This window comes from Sapajus apella, unplaced genomic scaffold, assembly GCF_009761245.1.
Source record: "Sapajus apella isolate SASKATOON/1434 unplaced genomic scaffold, GSC_monkey_1.0 scaffold2, whole genome shotgun sequence".
Taxonomy (NCBI): domain Eukaryota; kingdom Metazoa; phylum Chordata; class Mammalia; order Primates; family Cebidae; genus Sapajus; species Sapajus apella.
In genome coordinates, this window is record NW_022436942.1 from 10602341 (window position 1) to 10629749 (window position 27409).

Here is a 27409-nt window from a genome sequence, read left to right on the forward strand (position 1 = left end):
TTCTTGTCTGTATTTTACATTGTTGGACAATTTATTTCTTTTATTAACATAAACAAAAAAGAAAACAATGAACCGTCATCCTTTAAGCTTAACAAACCAAGAACTGGATAGGTAAGAAAATTACTCAATGTCACCAAGTAACTATAAGAAAACAATTTCAAGTTTGGGGGCTATTCTTAGTCCTATATTCTGAGATCAGCATACCCAGTGCCAGCACAGACAAAGAAGTGGCTTGTACCACTTTCTCCTTCATTGCTCCTACAGTGCTCCTGCCAAAGGAAGACTTGTGGGAAGACAACTGACAAGACAGGGCATGTAAAAAATACACATCCACTGCAAAAAAACTCTTGCGCAGCAAGCTCTTCCATCTCGCTCGACAGAGAGTTTGAAGCAACTCCTCAGACTGTAAAAGTTTGAGAAATATGTCTTTCCAATGTTGCTGGGTCTCAGAAATTGACATAAATGGTACTTGATTACATACATTTCCACAGATACATGGCACCACTCTTCCCTTTGGACTTTATATTGTGCATTCTCAAACATGAAAATGTCTACCTAAACTAAGCTAACCTAGTTCTTAAGTAACACTGAGAAAAATACAGTAATAGTAGATATACTATTATTAATACTTAATACTCTCATTATCAGTCTCCCTGTGCCTTCTCTTGCCCAATCCATCATCCTCACGGCAGCCACAGTGATATTTGTAAAATGCAAATCCAATCATAACAGATGCTGCTTAAAACCTCTAATGGATCGCAGGGACTCCAGATAAAGTCCTAAGCTCTTAATGTGTTTGTAAAGCCCTTCAAGAACCAGCTTGGCCCTGCTCCTCTCCCTCCTTTATTCCCTTTCTTTTCCATGAACCATACTTCACCCAGCACAAGGAACTTCCATGTGGTCCTGTCATCATTACTCAGTCCATGGCATCCGTCTGGCCCGTGTCTGGAGTAGCCACCCCATCTATTACTCTCTGGCACTCTGTACTTCCTCTATCATAGCTGTACTAAACCCTAAGCTCCGTGAAGACAGAGCTTCACCTCTATCCCACTCACTGCTTTTTCTCCAGTGCCTCACTGAGTGAATGATGATAAAAATTAAAATGTCATGCTGCAGGAGTCAAAGGTCTGCTGACCCTGGAATTCTACAACCCAAGATGGTACCTAAGTCTACCTCAGAAAGCAAGACATAGACACCTAACTTCACCTTGATAAGCTGCTACAAATAATTTCCCCATTGCTCTAAATCTCCCTTGAATCATCAGAGCTGTCAAACTTCTTAAAGAGGCAAGTTTCCTATATTTACTTTTAATTATGTATACGTCTATTCTATAAATTGGTTCTACAAGTCAATAACTTGTATGAATAGCCACAAATCTTCAACAGCTCCCATTTCACTCAGAGTAAAAGCCAAAGTCTTTAAAATAGTCTAGAATAGCACTGTATAACCTAAACATAAAATAAGCCATATATGTAGCTTCAAATATTCTAGTCACAATAAAAAAGAAATACGTAGAATTAATGTAAATAATATACCTGTATTTTACTTAAGCTAACATAACCAAAATGTTATCATTTTAACATATAATCAACGTTAAATTATTAATAAAAGACTATATCTTTGAAATTCTATATTTTCTACATCCAGAGCAGTTCAATTTGGATGCTAAATTTTCACCAGAAATAATCTATTTCTAGAGTTCATAAAATTTGCAGTTGAAAGAGAAGATTCACATACCCAAATTGTCCCAAACATACTTTTTCCAACATAGAGAAGTTTCCCAATGACTGTATCTAGTAACCTTTTTGTGTTTATTTGTTTTTGTTTTTGAGACAGGATATCACTCTGTCACTGGGCTGAAGTGCAATGGTGTGGTCTCAGCTCACTGCAGCCCCCACCTCCCAGGCTCTGGTGATACTCTCACCTCAGCCTCCCAAGGAGCTGGGACTACGGGTGCATGCCACCATGCCTGGCTAACGTTTTGTATTTTTGTAGAGATGGGTTTCACTATATTGCCCAGGCTGGTCTTGAACTCCTCTCAAATGACCTGCCCACCTCAGCCTCCCAAAGTACTGAATTACAGGTGTGAGCCATTGTGCCCAGCCTAGTACCCAGTTTTTAAATTAAAATTCAGTTTTTCAGTCACTCTAACCACATTTCCAGTGCTCAATAGCTACAGGTGGCTAGTGGCTACCATACTGGATAGTGCAGGCCTTCAAATGTCCTAGGAGGTAACCTGGCCCCACCATCCTCCTGCCCTCTTTACCTCATATTAATTTTCCTGTCTCATTTCCCATCAGTCTCCTACAGTGGCCTCCTTGCTATTCCTGCTCCTCAACTACACCAGACAGGCTCTCACCTTAGAACCCTGCCCTTGGCTATTCCTCAACCTAGAATGCTACTATCCCAGGTATTCACGTAGTTAACTTCTTTTCCTTCTTCAAGTCTCTGGATAAAATGCTGTCTTCTCAATGAGGCTTACATCGACATTCTATTTCAAATCATAATTGCACCCACTCCCACCTCTTTTCTACAGCATTTGCCACCTTCTAACATCACAGAGTTTTTGTTCTTGTTTTTGTTTTTATTTTCTTTATTTTTATAATTGTGTCTGTTTCTATCCCCTTCTCCACCAAATGTAAGCCTCACAATGGCAAGAATCTTTGTTTCATGGACTGACCCATACCAAACACGAAGAACAGAGTCTGACTCAATAAATATTTGTTGAAATGAATTGAACTTGGAAGAAACAGTGTGTTGACATAAGATAACAATCATGAATGTTCTTAGAGCTAAGAGATGCTACTTCAACCATGAAATAAGGACCAGAAAGATATCTACTCCAACTTCAACACAGTAATAATAAAGACCCCTTTACTCTTCATTTGTTCTGACAGAAAAACTGGGTTATAAATTTAAGGAAATCTCTCAGAAAATAGAGCAAAGCGATGAGAAGGAAAATAGGACAGCTTGATAAAAAATTTAGGTTAACTAGTTCTGGAGGTCTAATATGCACATATTAGGAATTCTAGAGAGATGGAACAGAGGAAACTGAGAAGAAAATTTCCTAAAGGTGAACGACATGAGTCTCCAAAAAATTAAGAGACAGCATCGTAGAGATCTATGGAAGAAATTTCTTCAGGACCCAGAGACAGAAATGTTACCCTTTCACTGACTGCTTCTCTCTTTACCTGAGGAGCGTTAGTCTTATGGGAACTTAAAGCCAAATCTGCAGCCTGCAAACAGGGAAGCAGGCCCAGCTACATTCCAACCACCCATGACAAGAATTGTTTTATCATCCTTTCCTTTATCTTTCACTTGACATTCTTTATCTTTTTTTTTTTTTTTTTTTTTTGAGATGGAGTCTCCCTCTGTTTCCCAGGCTGGAGTGCAGTGGCACAATCTCAGCTTGATTTAAGTGACACTCATGCCTCAGCCTCTTGAGTAGCTGGGATTAGAGATGCCCACCACCATGCCCAGTTAACTTTTTTATTTTTTACTTTTTAGTAGAGATGGGGTTTCGCCATGTCAGTAGGGCTGGTCTCAAACTCCTGACCTCAGGTGATCCACCTGCCTTGGCCTCCCAAAGTGCTGGAATTACAGGCATGAGGTATAACACTTGGCCCATCTTTACCTGTTTTTAAAAAATCAGCTGAATTGTGGGCATTTTTAATAAGCCATTTCAAATTCTTTTTGGAACTGAGTTGGGGTAACCTAATAAATAAAACCCCACTCACTTAAAAAAAAAAAACTGTATGCTAATTAATGTTTGCTTACTAGTAGACAAATATGGGCTGATCTAAATTTTTCTGCATAAAAATGAGGGTTGGACAGAGCACAGCGGCTCATGCCTATAATCCCAGCACTTTGGGAGGCCGAGTTGGGAAGATCACAAGGTCAGGAGTTTGAGGCCAGCCTGACCAACATTGTGAAACCCCATCTCTACTAAAAATACAGAAATTAGCTGGGAATGATGGCACACGCCTGTAATCCCAGCTACTCAGGAGGCTGAAGCAGGAGAATTGCTTGAACCTGGGAGGTGGAGGTTTCAGTGAGCCAAGATTGTGCCACTGCACTCCAGCCTGGGTGACAGAGCGAGACTCAGAAAAAAAAAAATGAGGGTTGATGCAGCCTCTCCATTAAAGCAACATACCAACAGCAGAGAAGGAAGCTCAAAACAGAGATAAATAACAGAGCCACTGATAACATATGAGAATTCAAATGTATTAAAATAAAGCGTAAAAGCAAGTTACACTAAACTCAATATGCTGTCCTAGAACAGAAAAAGGACATTAATGAAAAAACTAGTGCAATTTGAATATGCAGAGTTTAGTTAGCAGTCTTATAGCAAGAGTAATGTCTTAGTTTGACAAATATGCCATAGTTATAAAATGTTAACACCAGGGAAAGCTGGGTGAAGGGTATACAGAAACTCTCTGCATTATCATTCCAACTCTTCTGTAAACCTAACAATATTCCCAAATAAGAAAAAAAAAAAGGTTGCCTCACAAAGGTAGAGGGAGAGGATACATTTGTCAAAGCTCATCCAACTTTACAATCAAACCGTATGCAAATTATACCCCATAAAGTTGATAAGGCCAAAAATAAAAAATAAAAGCTAGTTGAAAAGTACAGAAACATGATGATACCATTTACGTAAACCTCAGTAACACAAAAAACAATCATATATATCGTTTCTACATGAATAGCAGTGATACATGCCAAATTGAGGGCACAAGTCACTTGGCAGGAAGGCGGGAGGAAGACCCAGGACTAGGGCAAGACAAGTGAGGCACTCACCTCCAGTACAAAATGTAAGGGGTTGCCAAGACACTCCGCAATCAAGACAAATTAATGTAACAGTTTAAAAATCAAAATGAAGGCACAAAAGGATCCATGATGAACCAGATATCAGTGCCATGTCAAGCCATACTGGAGACTCAGGCAGGGAGGGGAAGACCTGACGGACGAGACTTTACCTATAATGCCTTCGTTTCTAAAAATAAAGAGAGCTTGGAAACAAAAAGGAACCAAAGGCTGGTGTCTCTATATTATGTTCCGTATTTTGTGTATTTTGTTTCCTAATTTCTGTTGCAACAAAAAATTATGAAAACAATGCAAGGTGCTCCAAGGTTGGTAAATTATTTAAGCGGTTTTATAAAAGTCCACTTACCTGAAAAGTGTGAATAGTTCTTGCCCATGCATGTTTTATGCGACAATATTTCATTAGTTTTCTAAAATCCACAGTTACTTCCAGGCCAGCCATATTATTAATGGTCAAAAATCTTCTCTTTCCAAAAGTTACATCAGTTACATCCTGTCGCCAAAACAAAGAACTATTTTGCATACCTTCAAATATGTCCAATTTCAAATATGTTCAAAAATATTCTATCTTTGAGTCAAACATGAAATCTAAGAATTACCATTAAGAATTTCAAAAGGTTTAAAATTTGCATTTCAGCACAAATATATTCAAAGAATATATCTATACCTAACGATTTTAATAAACACAAATAGAAGTTTTCAGTCCTTGAAACTTATCTTCAGTTTGACTCTATGAAGAACAGTCTGTGTTATTTCTTATCTTGAAGTCTATACATTTCATTTCTTGTATTGACTACGTAAGTCTGAATAGATTCTTTGCAAAGTTTACTTTTCCCCACAGCTATCTACACTATGAGAATAAATACAAGACAACCACTTTTATAGTTTCAGGAAATGATGCTTTTTAAAGTATGTCTCATGTATGCCTTTTTTGTCACTCAAGTACTTCAACTTTATTAAAAATACTTCTTCATAAAATCTTCTAGAAAATAGAAGAAGCCCTTCCCAACCCATTTTATGAGGCCAGCATTATTCTGATACTAAGGCCAGACAAGACATTACTAGAAAACTATCTATATCCTTCATAAACACGGATACAAAAAATCCTAAACAAAAAATCTTAAAACAAGAATGTCAACTCCGGTATCATTAGATCCTGAATCAATTCTAGGACAATAAAATGACCAAACATACTGTTTAACTGGTTAAGCGGTATTATCTTCTGTTTTCACTTACATTTGTTATGAAAAACATTTCTCCGTTGCATAGTCGAACATTACTTTCAAAGTCATGCTTATTTTTAGCAAAATCGTGAAGAGTACCAGAAAAGTCTTCACCACTGGCATCTAGGTCATTATTTTGCTGACTTCCAGAGATATTTTCAGGGAGTAACTCTGAAAGGTATGCATTCCTGGTACAACAAATTTTATCACCAATTCTAAATACAAGTCTATTCTGATGGTCTCTGGGATAGAAAATGATAATATATAATCAAAGTTTGGAAAGTCTCCATTTCATTTGTTTAAACATTAACTCCTACTCAGACTCAATCCAGTTCTCAGAAAAATTTCCATATTTTCTTTATAACACTTTCATTCTCCTATGGGGCAACAAGAAATCAGGCGCCCACAGTTGTTGCCTGATTATTTACACATACTCTCTGCAACACCTCAAATTCAATGACATTCCCCAGCCAAATTTATTCAGGTTAGAAATTTTGGCATAAACGCTGATGTCTCTCTTTCCCCTTATATTCTAAAAGTTACCACAAATCTTGATTTTTTTTTCTTTTAAAATTAATCCTCTCCTCTCCAATCTCTCTTATCACTACCCTATTTGAGGTCTTACAGCACTTATACATATTTCTATTATAATAATTATGACACTATATCATCAGCAGCAGACTGAGGAAGTGGTGGTGACATGCCAGCTACTGTGCTAACTGCTTTAGGTGTGTTATTTCATTTCATTCTTACTAGAACTCTGTAAGGGAAATTCTGTGTACATACCCGCTTTTATAGATGTGGGAAAGGGAAATAACCTGGCCCATCATCACAGTTACTGGGACCCTGAGTATATGGCCTCAAGTCCACGCTTTTTGGCCTCCTGTTGGGCTACCTGATAGATTTTTGTGTATCTTACCTCAGCAGCCAGGCACTCCACCTGTACCTTAAACATATCTAGGATGTCTATACTTAGTAAAAAGCAGGTATTGGTCAATTCAAGAGAAATGAATTAATTTTTCCTATGTCCAAACGCACTGGCTTGTCTACATTAATATGTCTCTGGCAGACATTCGCTAAGTTGCTCTCTGCAGGCACCCTGTCAATAAGGTTCTCAGAAACACTAGACACAAAATTTTTAAAATTTCCCTGAGCTCCCAATGCTCATCCTGGAGAAGCTGAAGGCTGCCAAGCTGGAAACCAAAAAGAAAAGTTCACTAATTTTTCTTCTTATTTGCCTCATTACTAAAACATCAATTCCCAAGGATGTATTCATATATTGTATTTAATTGAAGAGATCGTCATATTTCACAAATGAGAAAAAAACTATTTTTAAATACATAGAAATGTGACAAATGTCAAAGCAAATAAAAGAACAGCAAATTGAAGAAGGACTGTCCTTAAAAGTCTCAGTTCTCTTAGACACTCACTTGATGAGGTGGCCTGTGTAGTGTTTACAACAGCAGTCGTTAATTAGATCACAGTCTTGCCTGAAACACATGAAAATGCAGGGATCACCATAATGGTATGTGCTACATGTTTATTTTTGTTATCAGCAATTATGACATACTAGAGTCTACAAAAAGTTTCCAACACTTTCTTCAGGAAATAGTATTTTTGTAATTTAATCTCAACATAAGCTTTTGTTCCATTCAAAGTCCCTATAAGTTTCTAAATATGGTATTTGGTGGCAAGAGCCCTGTTTAGAAAGTGCCCTCTGCCATGTCTGCCATTGACATACCGCAAACTAAGAAACAGAATTAACAGTAATGAAATATGGGACTCAACCATCCAAATAGGATCTACATTAATTAGTTATGAGATTTAAAAGCTAGATTAAAAACATTAAAATATTATAAATACTTTACCTTCTAAATGCAATAAATTGTGATGTCTGTGCATTTTGTAAGTCATGTTCTTGCAGTAAAGTTTTAACTGCAGAATATAAATCTGACAAAGAGAAAAAACTTAACACAGAAAATCACCAAATTATAACACAGTTTTTATGAAGAAACTAATTTGGAGTTCCTGTCAAGGGGCCTGGGAAAATATCTCACCAAATGGAATACAAGTTTACCATGGGAATGTCAACCTCATTCCTCACATCAGCTAGGGCAATAAGAAAGAGAATAGAAAGGATTCAAAGACAGCACACCCTCAGCAAAGAGGTCAGCTCCTGGCCAGGACAGTTCCTCATTTGTAATACACTCACTGTGTATTTGCTGACAGTTTATGAACACTGAATTTAAGAAATGAACAAGAGTACAAAATGTGTAACAGCATGACTAATGTAAAACTTCCTAAGTCCTTGTGATCATATTAGTAATGAGTTAGAACTTGAGAATCTATAGGCTTTATATGTTATATCACTAACGCAGGACAGCCACATGAGGTAGGTGCTGTTATATTCACAGCTGATATTCAGTTGGCACATACTCGTATAAAACATAGTGATACTTCCGTATTAGCTGGAAAATGGCCACTCCCCTAACGCTCTACTCCCCACCCCAATCATCACTTTCCTTCTCCCCAGACCTCCCCATGATCTAGCAGCTAAAAGGTTAACTCTGGCATAGTGGGGGCATCCATTCCAATGGTGCTCATGCCCTATGGACATCGGGTAGTCTGACTTCTGATGACATCTATATTATGAATGTGAAAACAAAGGCTCACGGAAATATAAGCATTTTCCCATGTGTGTTTCCCTAGTAGCAGATGAATCACAAGGGAATTTGCCCATGCTGCTCTGGGAAGATAAACTTAGCTGCCTACTGAACCCTTCATTTTCCAGATGAAGGGAAGATTACCACTAGAAAACAGCCAAGATTCGGCTCACCCTCAGCCAACCCCTGGCCACCAGAGCAGGAAGCTCCAAAGGTCTCCCAGCATACTGTTCTTTTTTACATGTACAGGACAGCACTGTTCCATACCTTGCTTTTTTCACTTTCTCCACATCTTGCAGATCAATATGTATAATGCATTTTACTGATTCTAAGATATACATTTTTCTCACATTTTAGCATCTCTGAAACTCTAGACCAAATAGGAATCCTGTCTTAGGTCTTAGTACTTTGTAATAATGGGCATAATTTACTTAATAACTTAATTATTAGTGAAAATATACTATATGCTTCTCTAAGGAATATTTATTCAATTTCCTTGAAAAAGACTAATCTTCCAACAGAAGTTTTTAATTAAGTTAGAAAAGCAGCATCAGGTAAGCTCTGCTACTAGTCTAAAATGGACAACTATTTTTAAAAGTACATTCTCATTAATGCAAAGAATGGGTACCAGAAAGAAAACCAACAATATTTTAGGTAGATTTAAGTGAAGTGGCAAAGAAGAGATCTACTAACTCTCTAAGTCTCATTTTCCTCATCGTAAACGGTACCTACTATTAACTAGGCTGTGAGAATAAATATTAGCTATTAATTAACACACATTTCTAAGTACAAAACAATATACAGTTTATAAGCCAATTTATGTAAAGCTGATATAAATAATATATGGCTATAATAAGGTTAAAAGGATAAACACCAAACTTTTACTATGTTGTGACCTTAATGGGATTGTCAGGGGAAGAAGAGAAAGGAAAATTAGGGAACATTAGTTCTTACTTCAAACATTATCGTATCATCGACTTTTTTGTAAAAGGAGTATAAATTGTTTCTCAAACCAATGGTCCCCGCAATCTAAAGGAATCTTACAACAAATTTAATCAATCGCCAGTATTTAGTTAGGTCTACTTAATTCTTTGTACTCTGATGTTTGAAAATATACTTTTAAATTATCTGTTTCCCACACCAGAATGAAAGCACAATAACCTCAGGGATAATTTTTTTTTTTAATTTTTTCCTCTGCTTATTATACCTAGTATATAACAGGAGTTCAATAAATATTTGCTGAATGAAAAAGAAAAAAATAGGTTCTACTATTTAAAACACACACACACATTATAGAACACTATGTATGATCCCATTTATTTAAATACATTGTTGTATCATGTGAATGATCACTAACCCAACAGGCGTGAGATTGGGGACACAAAGGGGAAAAGGTTGACAGATAAAGCTGTATGTCATTAATTTCATATACACAGTGAAAATGGTTAAGTGGGAAGGATATACCTTTTAGAACAGTTGCAACTATAATAAGTCCTCAATAACAATCATTTAAACCTTTACCAATTTTGAAAAAAACATTACATCATTTTTAAAAGGTTCACTAGGTAAGTTTATAATGCAAACAAAGATCAATAGATAGGTTCAACTGATTTAAATAAATTCACTTGCAACAGCTAATTAAATGACATCTACTAGTCACAACAAACTGACATTTATAGAGTGTCTCATAACTGATGAATGTCCTCAACCCTCATAATAGCTCCACAGGCAGTTCCACTATGGTTTCCATTTTATAAAGGGTTAAGTGACACAATACAGGTGATACACATAAGGAGAAGACTTCCTGTCCCACACTCTTTCTCAACCCTGTCATGCTGTCGTCCTAACGCCCATAATTAGAAGCCAAGCTTTTACCCATTTTATAAAGCAGAACTATTAGAAATTAAACTCAGCAACAGTTTGACAGTCATAATTTTTGTTTCAGAAACAAAATACAAATATCTGCTTTTATTAGCATTGAGTATTTGTATTCAAAATAAAAATATTTACTTTTCAAATTGCAAGGAAGAAAAAACTTCATTAATTAAGACTACTTTCTCCTAAATAAACCTGAATTATTGGGGCTTTGCTTTATTTTAAACAAAATCACCTACATCCATTTATTCACTCAACAAAATTTACTGAGCACTTATGTGTTGAGAGCTTACTTCTTTACAAAATTCTAGAGTATTCTGCTTTTGATGATTAGTAAGTTAGTTCATTTATTTACTTTTTGTTTTTCTTGAAACACAGTCTTGCTCTGTTGCCAAGCTGGAGTGCAGTGGCACGATCTCAGCTCACTGCAACCTCCATCTCCTGGGTTCAAGCGTCCCATCTCCTGCCTCAGCCTCCCGAGTAGCTGGGACTACAGGGGCGCACCACCACACCCAGATAATGTTTGTATTGTTAGTAGAGACAGGTTTCACCATATTGGCCAGGATGGTCTCGATCTCTTGACTTCGTGATCCACCCACCTCGGCTCCCAAAGTGCTGGGATTACAGGCGTGAGCCAACACTCCTGGCCTATTTATTTTCAATGTCTTATTTTTTGCTAGCAATATTTCTCTTTACCCATTAAAGAAAATTACAACTAGTCATTTAATAACTATGTTACAAAACTGAAATATTTATACTTAACCCTACATCTCATAGAAGTTTATACTTACAAGAGTGATGATTAGTTTTAGATAACTGAGAACTGGAATCCTCTTCTGGGAGCCTGACAAAAATAAATGTCTTATCTTGAATTGAGGTGGGTAATGTTGGATTATCAGAGATATTTAGTTCTGCATCAAATTTTGGAAATTGACGTCTTGAGATTCTTGAATAAAGATAACACACACAAAGAACATTATCATTCAAAAATGTCTTCATGTATGAACAGAGCTAATGTCCTTATAATAATTAGTATCTATTAATAGATAATAGAGAGAAAAGCTCATCTAGGTATGTATTATAAATAGTAAATAAGTTTTATAATAAAAGACAATAAAGTTAGGGTACTACATGTTAGCAATCAGTCCTTAGCAAACTAAAAGGATCAGAAAAAAAATGAGCAGAGGATTTACTAGGCACCATTCTGAAAACCTGGTCTATTTGTCTCCAGGTCACAACAGAACCATGCAGGAAGGTATTACCCTTATTTCACAGGTAAACAATGTGAGGTTTAGTCAAGTATAGTGGCTTGCCCAAGGCCACAAAAATAGAAAACAGGAGAACTGGGAGGCAAACAGGCCCATTTGACCCCATATCCCTTTCTATTTAAATTAATTTGAACTGGTTCAGGCCTTTCCACATGTTTACACTACATTCCTCTCCTTTCTTCTCTGTATATTCTACATACAGTCCCACTTTCCCAAATGAGCCAAGTATCCACATCTAGTTGCTTCTATTCCTTCCTCATCCTTCTTTTATTCTTACATTTTCCCAGACTAGCAAATCATATCAGAAAACAGAATAAGGTACGGTTATTTGGAAGCAGACTGACTCTCCAAACAGACCTAACAGCAGCCTGGTTATCAGAGGTGGTGGTACCCTACTGTGTCTTCTCCAGCCTTTCCCAGACAAGAGTGGAAAGGAACAGAGAGGGAATGAGGCTGCTCTTGCTGGCAACAGCCCAGATTTAATTGGGACCTTAAAAATCATCATAGATTTCCCATTTTGCTTCTGACCCAAGGCATGTAGCACCTTTTGTTCCCTGGTATATAACAAGGATCCTTCACAGTCAGTAATATTTAAGGATGATGATTAAGACGAAATGATGAAAGGAGCACAGCCAGAACCAAATGATATTGAAAGAGTCACTAAAAAGAATTCCTGAGTTTCAGATAAAATTGAGTTCTGAGAAATCTAATATGCTAGAGTCCTCCAAGTTTCTTGGACTTTAAAATGATCAATCATCTACCAAAAATGGGGTGGCCTTTAGAAAGATTACAGGGAAAGAATATTCCACATCCCACTCCATTAGTTTTCTTAATGTCTTAATATGAACCCACACTGTCTATCCTATTCCTGTCAATTCCTCCTCTACTCCCACCATTCTATGCAAGGTAGGCAGAAGTTTAGAGAAAGTAGGTTTTGAATGTTCTAGTTCAAGCCTGTCTGGCCCACAGGCCACATGTGGCTTTAAATGCAGCCCAACACAAATTCATAAACTTTCTTAAAACATTATGAGATTTTTTATTATATATATATATATATATATATGTATATATAATTTTTTTTTTTTTTTTTTTTTTTTGAGACAGAGTGTCACTCTGGCTGGAGTGCAATGGTGTGATCTCAGCTCACTGCAACCTCCGCCTCCCAGGTTCAAGTGATTCTCCCGCCTCAGCCTCTGGAGTAGCTGGGATTACAGGTGCCCACCACCATGCCTGGGTAATTTTGGTATCTTTAGTAGAAAGGGGGCTTCACCAGGTTGGCCAGGCTGGTCTCGAACTCCTGACCTCAGGTGATCCATCCGCCTCAGCCTCCCAAAGTGCAGGGATTACAGACATGACCCACTGCACCCAGCCTACGATTTTTTTTTTTTTTAAGCTTAACAGCTATTGTTAATGTTAGTGTATTTTATGCGTGGCCTAAGACAATTCTTCTTCCAATGTGGCCCAGAGATGCCAAAAGATTGGAAACCCTTCTTCTAGTTTCTGCTACATCCAACTGAAGAATGTTCAAGCAACAAAACATTTCGTAAAAAAAGGGTAAAAACCAGAGATATATTTTGATCCAATGACTAACACAGACTCAGTATTCAAATGTCCCATTATATCTAGAGATTTTAACACAGTCACATGAATGAACGACAGGGATATGTTTTAAGAAATGCATCATTAGGCAACGTTCATCATTTTGTGAACACTAGAGAGTGCACTTATACAAACCTAGGTGGTACAGCCCACTACACATCTAGGCTATATGGTACAGCCTATTGCTCCTAGGCTACAAACCCGCACAGCATGTTTTACTGTACTGAACGCATAGGCAATTATGATACAATGGTAAGTATGTGTATATGTAAACATATTTAAACAGAAAAAAGGTACAGTAAAATTACAGTTTTATAATCCTATGGGACTACCATCACAGATGCAGTCTGCTGCTGACCAAACATTATGTGGTACATGACTGTATTAAAATAAATAGCATGAAATAATAATGATTGTGATTTTTCACATGTATGGACTATGGAGAAACCAAATGTCTTAGCTGACAGAGGATAACTACAAAGACTTATACAAAGACAAAAGGAAAAGAAGGGTTCTTTTCTATTTAAGGGAAGTAATATACCATCGGTGCCTCCACGATTCATCTAGGAGTGAAATACCACATTCAACTATTTTGCTTCCAGCTTTCTCCCACAAAAATTAAGAGGTATTTCTTCCCCAATTCTCCCTTGAATGTGAATGAAGTTATTTCCAAATCTCCATTCCCCTTGGGCTTATTCTAGTCCTTAATCTTAATACAATTTTAATTCATATACACCCTTTTGAAATCAGGAAACCTCATCCATTTTTAAATTTCAATAATAACCTGTGCTGGACCAGTAATGAAAAACATTAACTGTGCTTTTCTAACTGTGAGGCAAAGGTTTATAGTTGAAGGATGGAAGAGTTTTGCTAAAAGAGATAGTAAATGTATTGTACTAAATCATTCTAATTCAAAAGCCATTTTTCTTTTATTTCTAATACAACAGACAGAAAATGCAAACTCTTAGTAATATTATACCTTGTAGCATTGTCCACAATTAGCTGAGATTCTGCTCTATGGTTTGTCTTTAGCTCAATAGCACAATTTCTTGACTGAAGAGTCTCAAAAAGATCTTTCAGCAAGTTACCAGGTTCAATACTGGGTAACTGTCTAATATCACCTAAAAGATTTAAAAAAAAAAAAAAAAAATAGATACATGTTTTAGGAAACCAGGATGCTAAAACTTAGAAATTATTTTTATTTCTCTCCACTGATAAATATCATAAAGACTCACCCTGAGAAAAAATATCCCCAAGATTGTTTAAAATTATTTAAGAGTTTAAAGTGAAATATTTAACAAAAAATAACATTTAAATTAAACAGTATAAGATATTAAAATAGTAATAACACAATAAGGTAACAAAATCTAAATTGAACATCTTTCATACCTATAACCACAGGGAAACTGGGTATAGGCATATGTTTTAGTCAACATATTAGGACAAGAAAATAGACCTTAGACATTTGTAGTTAGTTCCTTTTTCAATCACCTTCATTGTCTTATTGAACATGGAAGAATCTATGGCCTCAAATACATAAAATAAATGTACAAAATATAAAACAAACAAACTAAATGCATTTGGTAACAGATACATTTCACTACTCTAATGATGATGTTCTGCTCTATTAAAAATCTTTTTTGCTTGCACCAAATAAGCCCTAAATATAAGAAAAACATGTACTGGGGGAAGCAGAGAGAAGGCTTAAGCCATTAATAGAACCAACTGCTTAAAAGACATCCTCCAATACCTAAAAAAATAGTTTTTATATACAACATGATTCTCCAATTATGATTTTATTTTTTTCACCATTAAATCATATGATCTACCAAGCACGACTACCCAATAGAATCTAACTGAATCTTATCAGAATTGGAAGGGCCTAAGAGGCTGGTGAGGTCTAATTTGAGTTATTAGCTTAGAATCATAAAATTACTTTTAAGCGGTCTATAATTCAAATTTTTTATTATTTCCAAATGATCCCCATCCTAATTTACTCTGAATCTGTGGCACTTTTACTGTTTTAGCAGCCGTCATTTAGGTGATTAGCAGTAACCCATCACAACCCTATTTCATTCACATCCCAGCCTGCCATTATCCTGGCTAAAACAAAACAACCCAAGCTGATCAGGAGAGTGGTCAGACTTAACTTAGTGTAGCTTTGGTATCAGTTCTGAAAAACGGTTTTCACCTTTAGGAAATGGTGTGGTAAGATGGTGTAAACAACCAACTAACCACAGTATTCTGAAATAAACACCAGAATTCTAACAATATTTTAACTTACCAAGGATAATAAGTTTAGAAAGTTTGGAGTGCTCACACAATAAATTTAAGACCGATTTGAAGATTCCTACAGATACCAAACTCCCTTCATCCACAACCAGAACTCTAACTGAAGAAAATTTCCATGGTTTGTCTGTGGTCATCATTTTTTTGTTCCATAAATAGAAGCTATAATTGACCTACAAGCAAAGTATGGCATTTCCAAAGTCAGGTTATAAAATTTATAAAACCAAAAATTAATAGCAAGTTATTTTAAGGCAAAACTCTTAAATTGGCAGGGGTAGGTGGGAAGTAGAAAAATACAAAAGTTATACAAATAAACATACAGAAAAGACAGACCAAGTAAATCTAAAAACAAAAAAAGGGTCAAATTGTTCCAAAATCTCAACACTTCCCTCATCGTTTTTAAACACAGAAAGCTCCCTATTTTTTTCTATTGCCAAATAAACCTTCCCATGGCCATCTGAGATATCCCACTGAAGCCCTCCCGTTCTCCCAACCACATTTCTCCATTCTGAAATAAAAGCAGTGATTTCTCAACCTAATTATGAAAATACTACTTTTTCTTTCAAGTATTCTAAACTTTCTCACCTCAACTTCTTTAAAAACTACCACCACCCCCCCACAACAAATAAACAACAAAATTATTTATTACAAATATAATACTACTTATTTTTAAATATAGATGAGAAAAAAATTGGTTGTAAAATTCCAACCAGAGAACAGTCAATATTTTAGTGTATAACATTCTACAAATGTTTCTATGTCATCAGTATGAGCACTTATAGGTTGAGTATCTTTGATCTGCAAATTCAAAATCCAAAGTGCTCCAAAATTCTTTTTTGAGCACTGACATAATGCTCAAAGGAAACGCTCATTGGAGCATTTCAGATTTTCAATCTGTATTATGTACAGATTTTCTAAATGGTATATCACATCTTCATCTAATTTTTCTACTGAATCTAGATTCAACATGTCTATTAAGTAAAGCCTTCATATTTCCTACCCAAATGCATCAATTTCCTTCAACAAAACCCCCTATGGTCGCAGTGGCCATGTCTCACAACATTCTAAGTTAGCCATTTCTTTTCTCTTATTTAACATGGTCAATTAATTATCTTAGAAATGCTGCCATGTTCCACTGTATTTCTAGTGCCGCTAGCTCAATACAGGCTCCATCTATCAGCACCTTGATGACTCCAATAGCTTTGCAGCCAGGTTCCCCTACACACAACCCCAGGATGGGACTGTCCAATAAAATACAGGAAATCCAGTTAAATTTGAACTTCAAACACACAAAAAATGACGTTTTAATATGTGCAAGTCAATGAATCATTTGATACATACTTATACTAAAAAAATTATTCATATTTTTATCTGCCAAATCTGGCAACTCTAGTCAAAGGATGAATAAATGAAACTCCAGTGCTCTTTCTATGTTCTTGCACCCTCTCCTAAGCCTAAACATGGCTTCAGAAATGTTCTCTCAGCATCTCAGGTAGATACTAAGAAACTACCAATTAATCAGTTAACCATAGGATCAAACTTAGCAATGACCCCTTTTGGTGTCCCCTTCAAATTCAGTCCTTCAGACTAATCAGACATGAAAACATAGTATAAAAAAAAAAATCATAAACTCATCAGAAGTCTCTTCTGATAAGCTACACTGAACAACTCTAGGTCTCTATTCATTCATGTGATAAATAAAGATAATAGGCAAGATATGTTAAGTGGCTCATGGCTCTATGATTCTATATGATCTTCCTTAAAACTGCTTTATTTCAATCTCTTGCTTAGGAACCTAAATGGCCTCCTAGTAGATCAAGTTCGAGTTTCACTGTTAGGTGTGCAATATCTGTAACAATGGCACCATGGAAAGAACAACAGGCTGGAAGGCCAGAAATCTCCCTTTCAAGTCCTAGTTCTACACCTAACCAAGTTCTTGGGCAAGATGTTTAACATCCTCAAACTTCAACTAGCTCTTCTGTAAATGTGGAGATAATATCACTTTATCAAGTATGTAATGAGATAAGTCAAAATACTTTACTAACTTTAAAGCTGGAATTCATTGTCTAACCCAAGTTTAATTTCCACCATTCTGTCAGATACAGGCTTCATTCCAATCAATGAAATCACCTCAAAACCCTCTATACACACTATGATCATATTCCTCATTGCCTTTGCAAAGGTCTTTCCCCTAAGTCCAACATCCTTTTCCTCACCTGAGCTTCCATGTTCCTTGGAGTCCAATTAAATGATTACCTTCTTCCGAAATCTTCCAACTACCAAGTTCCTTTAGCTATAAAATGCCAGGTCAGGGCTAGGGCTAGAGGAACCTCTCCAACTCTTTACAATGTTAAACTCCATGATTCTTAATTATAGCCAATACTATTTTCTTCAAGAATGTTAATTTATTTGTAATTTTTACTATGTGACTACTGTTTGTCAGGCACTGTTCTAGGTGGAAGAAATAAAGAATTATACCAGATGAGCAAAGTCCTCACTTTCATCCTACAGAATATAAGCCTTTCACTTCCATTTCCAATGCTATTCAAAATATGGTCTGTGGACTGTGACATGTTTGTAACCAGTCCCCATGAAAAACAGATACTGTATCAGCATCTAAACTACTACATCATTACGGCTACACTTTAGAGCAACTGATTTTATTTGGTTTTTAGAGAGGGTCTTACTGTGTCACCCAGGCTAGAGTACAGTGGTGTAAACACGGCTCACTGCAGCCTCGACTTCACAGCCTCAAGCAGTCCTCTCACTTCAGCCTCCCAAGTCGCTGGAACTACAGGTGCATGCCACCATGCTAGCTAATTTTTTAATTTTTTGTAGAGATGGGGGTCTCACTATGTTGCCTGGGCAGGTCTCAAACTCCTGAGCTCAAGTGATCCTCCCACCTTAGCCTCCCAAAGTGCTGGGATTAAAGGGAGGAACCACTGTGCTGGACCTGATAGCTTTTTCATAAGACTTTCTCAATGAAGGAAGCAGTGCACTGATTTACTTCTACCATTAGCTCCTTTCTCATGCAAACTGGTAACAATTTACAGACTGGTTGCTTTAAAAAGCATTGATCTAAATGACTAGTTACCGCAAGGCAAGGCAGGGACCCAGAAGGCATTCAAAATATTCCTACTGATTGCTTTAAGAAATAAGTTTATCTTCAAGGCAAATGTTTAACTACAGATAAAATATCAAAGGTTTTACCTGACACAGTGTGTAGGCATGAAGACCAGTTTTCTGTCTTAGTAAGCCAGCTGCTTTCCCTGTAGGCGCTGTGAGCAAAACTTGTATATCCTTGCTCGCCTCTAGTTGACTTTGCTCAGTAAAGGTAATCCATTCTTCTGAAGAACTCTGGTCTTGTTCAAAATCTTCACAAGCTTTTTTTACTTCTCTTTCTTCCAACTGCTCTATATGCTTAAAAAGATGGCTAACGATTGTGGTCTTCCCACATCCACCTTTCCCACTTATGACTGTCACAGGATTGGAGCAAATCATTTCCAAAGCAGCCAACTGATCCTGATCCAGCTGAACTTCAATCTGATCCTGATCAAGCTGAACTTCACTTATTTCTGCATTAATTTCACTTTCACCATTAGTCCAAATATGGTCATCACTGTCCTGTGTGTCCACAGGATTTTCTAATCTTGCTTCATCAGGTTTGCTCTCATTCAATGCATCATCCCTTCTTGAATTCTCAGGTTCTGCGGTGTGAATAGAGGCAAGCACCTTTTTGACATCAACACATAAATGCCATGGAGGGCTCTTCATCAGGTCACAAATTGAAAAGGCAATGGCTCTTTCAGCCTGGTAAAGGTCGTAAGGGAAGACACAGGCCTTCTCATATGTCACCACACCAATATCCTTCAAAAACTTCAGAGATTCCGAAGCATCAGGAAATGACATGTGATCTGACAATTCCAAAGTTAAGTCATTTACTTCAACATATGTGTGCCCATGTTCTCTACACATCTGCTTCAGTTTTGAATATATTATTAGTGCGTTCTTCTCCAAATCAGCCATCAACTGGAGAAGAGGCTGGCACTGACAAAACGCTATCCAACTTGCCTCACATCGCAACAGGTTCCATTCTCTGTAGGTTATCTTTAAGAAAAAAAGTTCAGGTTGGTTTATAAACATTGTAAGACCTTATGAATATGTTCTTTATTAATAATTTTTGAAGCCCCAGAAAACATGAACTTCAACTAAATTTGGAGAAAAACACTAGAGAACATCACTAATTTTTTTAATTGGCTGTACTGTAGTTAGAGATCTATATAATTTTCTAATTAAAATTATATTGTATCAAACTAACACAAATAGTTTTAAAAGTGAAATACCATAAGGCTTATCACAAAAAAATATGAATCCTTTCCTTATTCTTTCTCATGCCTTCTTAAGGAAACATCTCCAACACTTTATTTCTTCCAGAATTTACCTCCATAGTTCTAAGTACTATAGATATTTTTCCTTGATTTTTAAAAGATTTTAGATATTTATTATTAACTCCTTACTATGGCAAGTCTGTCTCTATGGAAGTTCGTTCTATTTTATACCATTACCTCCACAGGTGCTTCTTTAGTTCCTATATTTGAAAAATGTTGTAGTATACATTTTGATAAATTTTGGTCAAATAGATATTTATTATGCTTATGCAAATAGGATTCACAGTTGAGTGACAGATATACTCTGTTAAGTTTTTTGTTGAACTCAGTGTGTATCATGAAGTTAACATCTGTCTCATTTTCTTGGCTTGTTTAGCTTTCTATGTATACCTATCAACAACTCTGCCTAAATTCTACGGAAGAGATACAGAACTCCCTTCACCATAATCCACTGAGCACATCATCTATCGGCCCCATTTTTTCTTAATGGACTCATCACTCCTGAGCTATCCATACCTTTTATGGGCTGAACCGTGTCCCCGCAAAATTCATATTTTGATGTCCTAACCCACAGTATCCTCAGAATGTGACTATATTTGGAAACAGGGTTTCAAAGAAGTAATTAAGGTTAAATGAGACCATGCACCTCATTAATGAGGTCCTCCGGATGGGCCCTACTCTAATATGACTTGCATTCTTACAAGAAGAAGAGATTAGGACACAGACTGGCAAAGAAGGAAGACCACGTGAAGACACAGACAATGACCATCTAAAAGCCAAGGAGAGAAGCCTCAGAAGAAATCAATCCTGTCTACACCTTGACTCAGACTTGTAGCCTCCAGAACTGTAAGACAATAAATTTCTGTGGTGTAATCTATCCAGTCAGCAGTACTTGGTCTGGAAGCCCCAGCAAACTAATACAATACTTGGATAGTAGTTTATGGGCTGAATGGTGGGACGTCGATCCTCCTTTTCCCACGAGTCCCAGAATGCTGCAGCCAGGCTTAAACTCTCCATGTAGATTCTTCTCTGAGAAGAGTGACTAAACAGGAGAAAACACTTCCAGATCCTGACACAACGGGGAGGGAGGAGAGTATTCCCTAATGAAAAACCTTAGTCACCACCAGATAATCTCTGCCTTATCCTCTCCTATTATCCCCAAGCCTAGAAACTTTCAGTTGAATGGCATCAGGCAAGAAGAACCTCTATCCTCTTGCTGGGGTGGGAAGCAGTAATCACTTAATGCCCACATTGGGGAGAGAATCTGGGACTTCAACAGCTTCTTAAACAGGGGTTCACGAGAGAGATCCAAGATGGCTGATTACTAGCAGCTCAGGGTTGTGAAAGCGCAGAGAATGAGAGGACGCCACACTTTCAGACAAATTTTTGTTGCTCACGGACCTGGAGATTCCCAGCGGAGGAGCCTCACGGGTCACCAGCATGACTCCTGTGGCCGGCGCGGCGGTTCTTGGTGCAGAGTAAACGGGACTGGGTCCCCTTTTGGTCGACATTTGGAGCTCCGTGAAGGCAGAGTCGCCCATTCAGCTGATTGAAAAAGGGATTCAAGAGGGAAGCCAGACCAGAGATTCCCGGGCAGAAAAGCACCACGAATCTTAACGCCGCTGTTTTGGCCGGCGCAGTGGGTTGCTCAGATTCCGGCGCTGGGAAACAACAAGTTGGACGTCCACTGAGAGACCTAATTTGAAAGTCGGTAATTACAAAGACGACAGGTGGATAAATTTACAATGATGGGAAGAAACCAGCGTAAAAAGGCTGAGAATACTCAAAATCAGAATGCCTCTCCCTCTACAGGGGATCACAGTTCCTCATCAAGGGAACAAGGCCTGATGGAGAACGAGTGCATTCCATTAACAGATTTAGGCTTCAGAAGGTGGATAATAAGAAACTTCTGTGAGTTTAAAGAACACGTTCTAGTCCAATGTAAAGAAACTAAGAAACTTGAAAAAAGGTTTGACGAAATCCTAACGAGAATAGACAATCTAGAGAGGAATATAAGTGAATTAATGGAACTAAAGAATACAATACGAGAACTCCACGAAGTATGCACAGGTTTTAACAGTCGACTTGATCAAGCAGAAGAAAGGATATCAGAGGTCGAAGACCAACTTAATGAAATGAAACGAGAAGACAAGATTAGAGACGAAAGAGTAAAAAGGAATGAGCAAAGTCTCCAAGAAATATGGGACCATGTGAAAAGACCTAATTTACATTTGATAGGTGTACCTGAATGTCATGAAGACAATGAATCCAAGCTGGAAAATATTCTTTAAGATATTATTCAGGAAAACTTTCCTAACCTAGTAAGGCAGGAAAATCCTCAACTTCAGGTAATACAAAGAACACCACAAAGATATTCCTCAAGTAGAGCAACCCCAAGACACATAATCGTTATATTCACCAGGGTTGAAATAAAGGAGAAAATTCTAAGGGCGGCCAGAGAGAAAGGTCAGGTTACTCATAAAGGGAAGCCTATCAGACTCACAGCAGATCTCTCAGCTGAAACCCTACAAACTAGAAGAGCGTGGGGGTCAATATTCAATATCCTCAAAGAAAAGAATTTTCAACCCAGAATCTCCCATCCAGCCAAATTAAGCTTCATAAATGAAGGAAAAATAAAATTTTTCGCGAACAAGCAAGCACTCAGAGATTTCGTCACCACCAGGCCTGCTTTACAAGAGCTTCTGAAAGAAGCACTATACACAGAAAGGAACAACCAGTATCAGTCATCCCAAAGACTTACCAAAAGGTAAAGAGTATCTCCATAATGAAGAATCTATATCAACTAATGGGCAAAATAGCCAGCTAGCATTAAACGACAATATTAAACTCACAAATATCAATATTAATCCTAAATTTAAATAGATTAAATGTCCCAATCAAAGACACAGACAGGCAATTGAATAAAAAGTCAAAATCCATCGGTTCGCTGTATCCAGATCCATCTCATAAGCAAGGACACACAAAGACTCAAAACAAAGGGTTGGTGGAAGACTTACCAATCAAATGGAGAGAAAAAAAAAAAAGAAAACAGGAGTTGTAACTTTTGTCTCTGACAAAATAGACTTTAATAGTAGCAAAGACTAAAAGAAATAAATAAGGACATTACATAATGGTAAATGGATCAATGCAACAACAGGAGTCAATGATCATAAATATATATGCACCCAATATAGGAACACCCAGATACATATGGCAAGTTCTTAATGACTTATAAAGAGACTTGGACTCTCACACAATAATAGCAGGACACTTTAACACCACATTGTTAATATTCGACAGATCAACGAGACAGAAAATTAACAGGGACATCTATGATTTGAACTCAGACCTGGAACAAGTAAACTCAGTGAATATTTATAGAATTCTTCACCCCAGGTCCACAGAACATACATTTTTCTCAGTATCATATTACACCTATTTTGAAAGTGACCAAATAATTGGAAGTAAATCACTCTTCAGCATTTGCATAGCATTTCACAGACTTAAATGAAATATTGGTTGGCTGTTTGTTATTTTCTTCCCCTATTCCTTCCTGTCTCCGCTGTTAAGCACAATTATCAGCATAAAAGAGATTTTCAATACCTATTTTTAGATTGCATTCCAGCCTGGGCAATAGAGCAAGACTCCTATTCTCTCTCCACCTTCTCTTTCTCTTTCAAAAAAAGGAAAAAAAAAAAAAAAACAGGGGTTCACTTAAACTAGGAGGCAGAAAATATAGCAGACAACATGTAATGCTTAAAAAAATTTTTTTTCTTTTTAAGAGGAGGTGGAAAGCCACGTGCAGCAGCTCATGCCTATAATCCCAGCACTCTGGAGGTCAAGGTGGGCAGATCACTTGAGGACAGCAGTTCAAGACCAGCCTGGCCAACATGGTGAAACCCTGTCTCTACTAAAAATACAAAAATTAGCTGTGTGGTGGCACATGCCTGTAATCCCAGCTATTAGAGCACTGAGGCCAGAGAATCACTTGAACCTGGGAGGCAGAGACTGCAGTGAGCAGATCCTGCCACTGCACTCCAGCCTGACTGGGGAAAAAAAAAAAAAAAAGAGGTGGGAGAGAGAGCTGGATAGTGGCAGGGAGAGAAGAAGGCTGACCCTAGAATCTTGATAGACATAGCCTCAAACTAACTCATTTGACCACAAAGAAAAACAAAAGTTTCTGTGCTTCACCAGGAATATGCTGAGCCTAGTAAGGGCGAGAGTAAGTGCCTGATCACATCTCTGTTCTACACTGCCAAGGTCTCAACAAATGTTTAATCAATTACATTAGCCTAACACAACATGTATTGCTAATAATAAAATGTTATATAATTTATTCTTGAAATGTGAACAGGCTCAAAAGATCTCTAAAGATCTAAAAAAATTATCTTCCCTTCTTAGTAAGTGTATAAACAACACTGGACTTTGCAAGGTTTTTATTTTTTCTTTAAATCAAAAAGGCAAACTATTATTATCTCACATATCATTGCTCTTCCACTCTTTTCCACTGAATAAATATATATAATAATCTCATGTTTCAGAATCTTATCTTTAAAAACATACTGAATTTATAGACATTTTATCTAAGGGAAAAAAGTCCTTATTCCTGTATTTCTCAAACTCAGCATCTGCAAACATTCTTGAGGTTCCAAGAATTTTCTCAGAGTTTCTCAATTGTATTTTTCTTTGGAAAACCACCTTATAACCAAGAACTACCAAGATTAAGTACCACACTTGGTGTCCAATACCACTGGAGCCTCAGGGTGTCACTTTACTACTCATAGTCTCTAATAATAAGAGCAGAAGTGGATTCATTTGTAAATGATGTTATTGTATACAATAAAAATCAAATGACATCCTGATATACCAGATGAATAATCAAAGTTGTCAATAGTTCAAACCTGACGTGGGAAGTTGAGATGCACAGCAGAATGGACTTGCCAAACTAGTAAGAGCTTTTGACTTCAATGAGATCTATATTCAAGTTGCAAATGACAATTTAGTTACAGGACATTTGTCACATTAAATTACATTTGTTTTGTTTTTCATTTACAAATTTATGCAACTTTATAAGTTGCATGACAACTTATAAAATGTTCTTATGCTATAGCTTCTTATGCTACAGCCATAAGCAGTTTATGTACAGTTGCAACATTTGAATAAAAATAAATCAATATTGGGGTCCACACAAATTTTTTTCCTTTGAAAGAAAAAACTGTCAAATTTGAAACCTTGCCTTACACAAGATTACTATATGCTGAACAAATGTTTTACTTACTTTACTAAATCCAAGTTTCCATGGATGCGTACCTAAAACCTCTTCTATCTCTTTCAACACCTGTTTAGAACCTGAACTTATGAGCCATTTAAAGTGACGAGGCAGAAGAACTGGTAGGAATTCCATTATTTTCGGAAACTGCAAAGCTGTCATTACATTTTTAAACGGAACTACAAGATACCAGAAAAGAACAAAATAAAACACAAATGAACCCGAAGAATGACTGATTTGAAGTACTTTCTCATTTTGCACAACCAATTCAAGAAATCTAAGTCAAAGACAGATTAGTATATTTGCTTTAACCAGTAAGAAAATTTGATCATGACAATTGCTTTTGTACTGAGATGGTTTCATTGTGTTTAACACCAAACTTCATGTTCATTAAATGCTTAAATAATGACTTCTTAGCCTTTTGTTTCCTACTGTCTGCACTATAATCAGAACAAAAATTCTTACTCAATTATAAAGATAAATTTAAAGCTAGGGATATAAAATAAACAATTTACATAGTAACCTTTATAATCATTTTCTATAGTCATAATCTTTTGTCATTGAAGTCATTCACTGAGGTACCATGAAATTTATTTGATACGATTAGGAAATGAAATATTCCGTATATATGAATGCCCAGATAACAAAGCATATTAAAAAATAATTTGAAAACCATTTTGGACTGAAGTAGTTCCTAAATGTATTACTCATATCCTTGTTGTTCTCCTCTGCCTCCTTAGAGTAATTTACAACCGAATTTTTTTTTTAAACTGAGACAGGGTCTCACTCTTTCACTCAGGCTGGAGTATAGTACATAGCTCACTGCAGTCTCCATTTTCTGGGTTCAAGTGATCCTCCTGCCTCAGCCTCCCAAGTAGCTGGGTCTACAGGTATGTGTCACCACAACTGACTAATGTATTTTTAAATTTTTAGTAGAGACAAAGTCTCACTATATTGCTTAGGCTAGTCTCAATCGCCTAAGCTCAAGTCATCCTCCTGTCCAAAGTGCTGGGATTACAGGCATGAGCAGCCACCACGGCCAGCAACTGAATCTTTTTTTATTAATGATTCAAGGTAATCTCTCTGAGTACAAAAGTTAGGGAGATGAAATCATGATTTTAGAGGCGGAAAGGAACTCGAAGGATTTTAAACATCAGCTTATATAATCCCTTCATGTTACACATGAGAAATCTGAAATGCCAATGGCATACTCCAAAAGCAACATAAATACATTTTCATCAAATAGATTTTTAAAAAGAATACTATTCTGGTGGTAATATTTTAAACACAGTAGTCATTAATCTGTCAATTACACTGAAACTTAACGATAAAAATCACACTTACCTGTGTTTTCCATAGGAAGACTCATCTCATTGTCTGGGAACAACTCTTCCTGGCCATTCTGTGCAGGCTGCTTTTGATCTTTCCTTATAGTTTCCTTTTGGAAAGTTCTTAGTGTTTCCCTAAGATTTTCAAAGTTTAGGTTTCTGTAGTTTGATACTTCATTTACCCATGTTAAAAACTGATTAATATAATCACTGGGGACATTACACTCTTTAAGAAAGAGGGCACAGATATGTTCTTGATTTGGTGGTGACATATCAGACTGCAAAAAGTAAGATGGAAATCCTTGAACTTGATAATGATAGCTCCTTGATCCCACCACAGGCTTTACTTGCACCTTCACTCTCCACCAAGCACCTGTTATAGGAAAACGTCCAAACACTTTACATTTCTCTTGTGTGTTTTCATCAGGAATTAAAACTGAAAAAAAAAAAAAAAAAAAAAAAAAAACCATAAAAGTTAACTCTGGAAATTATTTTAAAACTGTTTCCTCCATGTTTTATCAAACTTGCCACTGTCTTTTATCTCCCTACAGCACTCTAGAAAGATGTCTGTTAGGGTGCCGATAACACTGCACTCCGCCTATCTCTTTTTCTGTTTCCCTCTACTACACTATAAATACTGGAAAAATACAGGACAGTTTCATTTGTCTTTGTATTCCAAAAGG

The 27409-nt window shown here is 36.8% G+C and overlaps 1 protein-coding gene across 1 annotated transcript in view; it reads right to left on the reverse strand.

Annotated features, from left to right (window-relative positions):
• Nucleotides 1-27409, reverse strand: part of HELB (DNA helicase B) — a 36395-nt gene that overhangs the window by 7135 nt on the left and 1851 nt on the right. Inside the window, exons 2-11 of the mRNA XM_032286778.1 lie at nt 26743-27162; nt 25408-25577; nt 18952-19848; nt 15737-15914; nt 14432-14573; nt 11377-11531; nt 7916-7997; nt 7478-7537; nt 6061-6289; nt 5159-5317 (exon numbers count right to left, since the gene is read on the reverse strand). Coding sequence (XP_032142669.1) covers nt 5159-5317; nt 6061-6289; nt 7478-7537; nt 7916-7997; nt 11377-11531; nt 14432-14573; nt 15737-15914; nt 18952-19848; nt 25408-25577; nt 26743-27162 — 2492 coding nt within the window. The remainder of the gene's footprint in view (nt 1-5158; nt 5318-6060; nt 6290-7477; nt 7538-7915; nt 7998-11376; nt 11532-14431; nt 14574-15736; nt 15915-18951; nt 19849-25407; nt 25578-26742; nt 27163-27409) is intronic.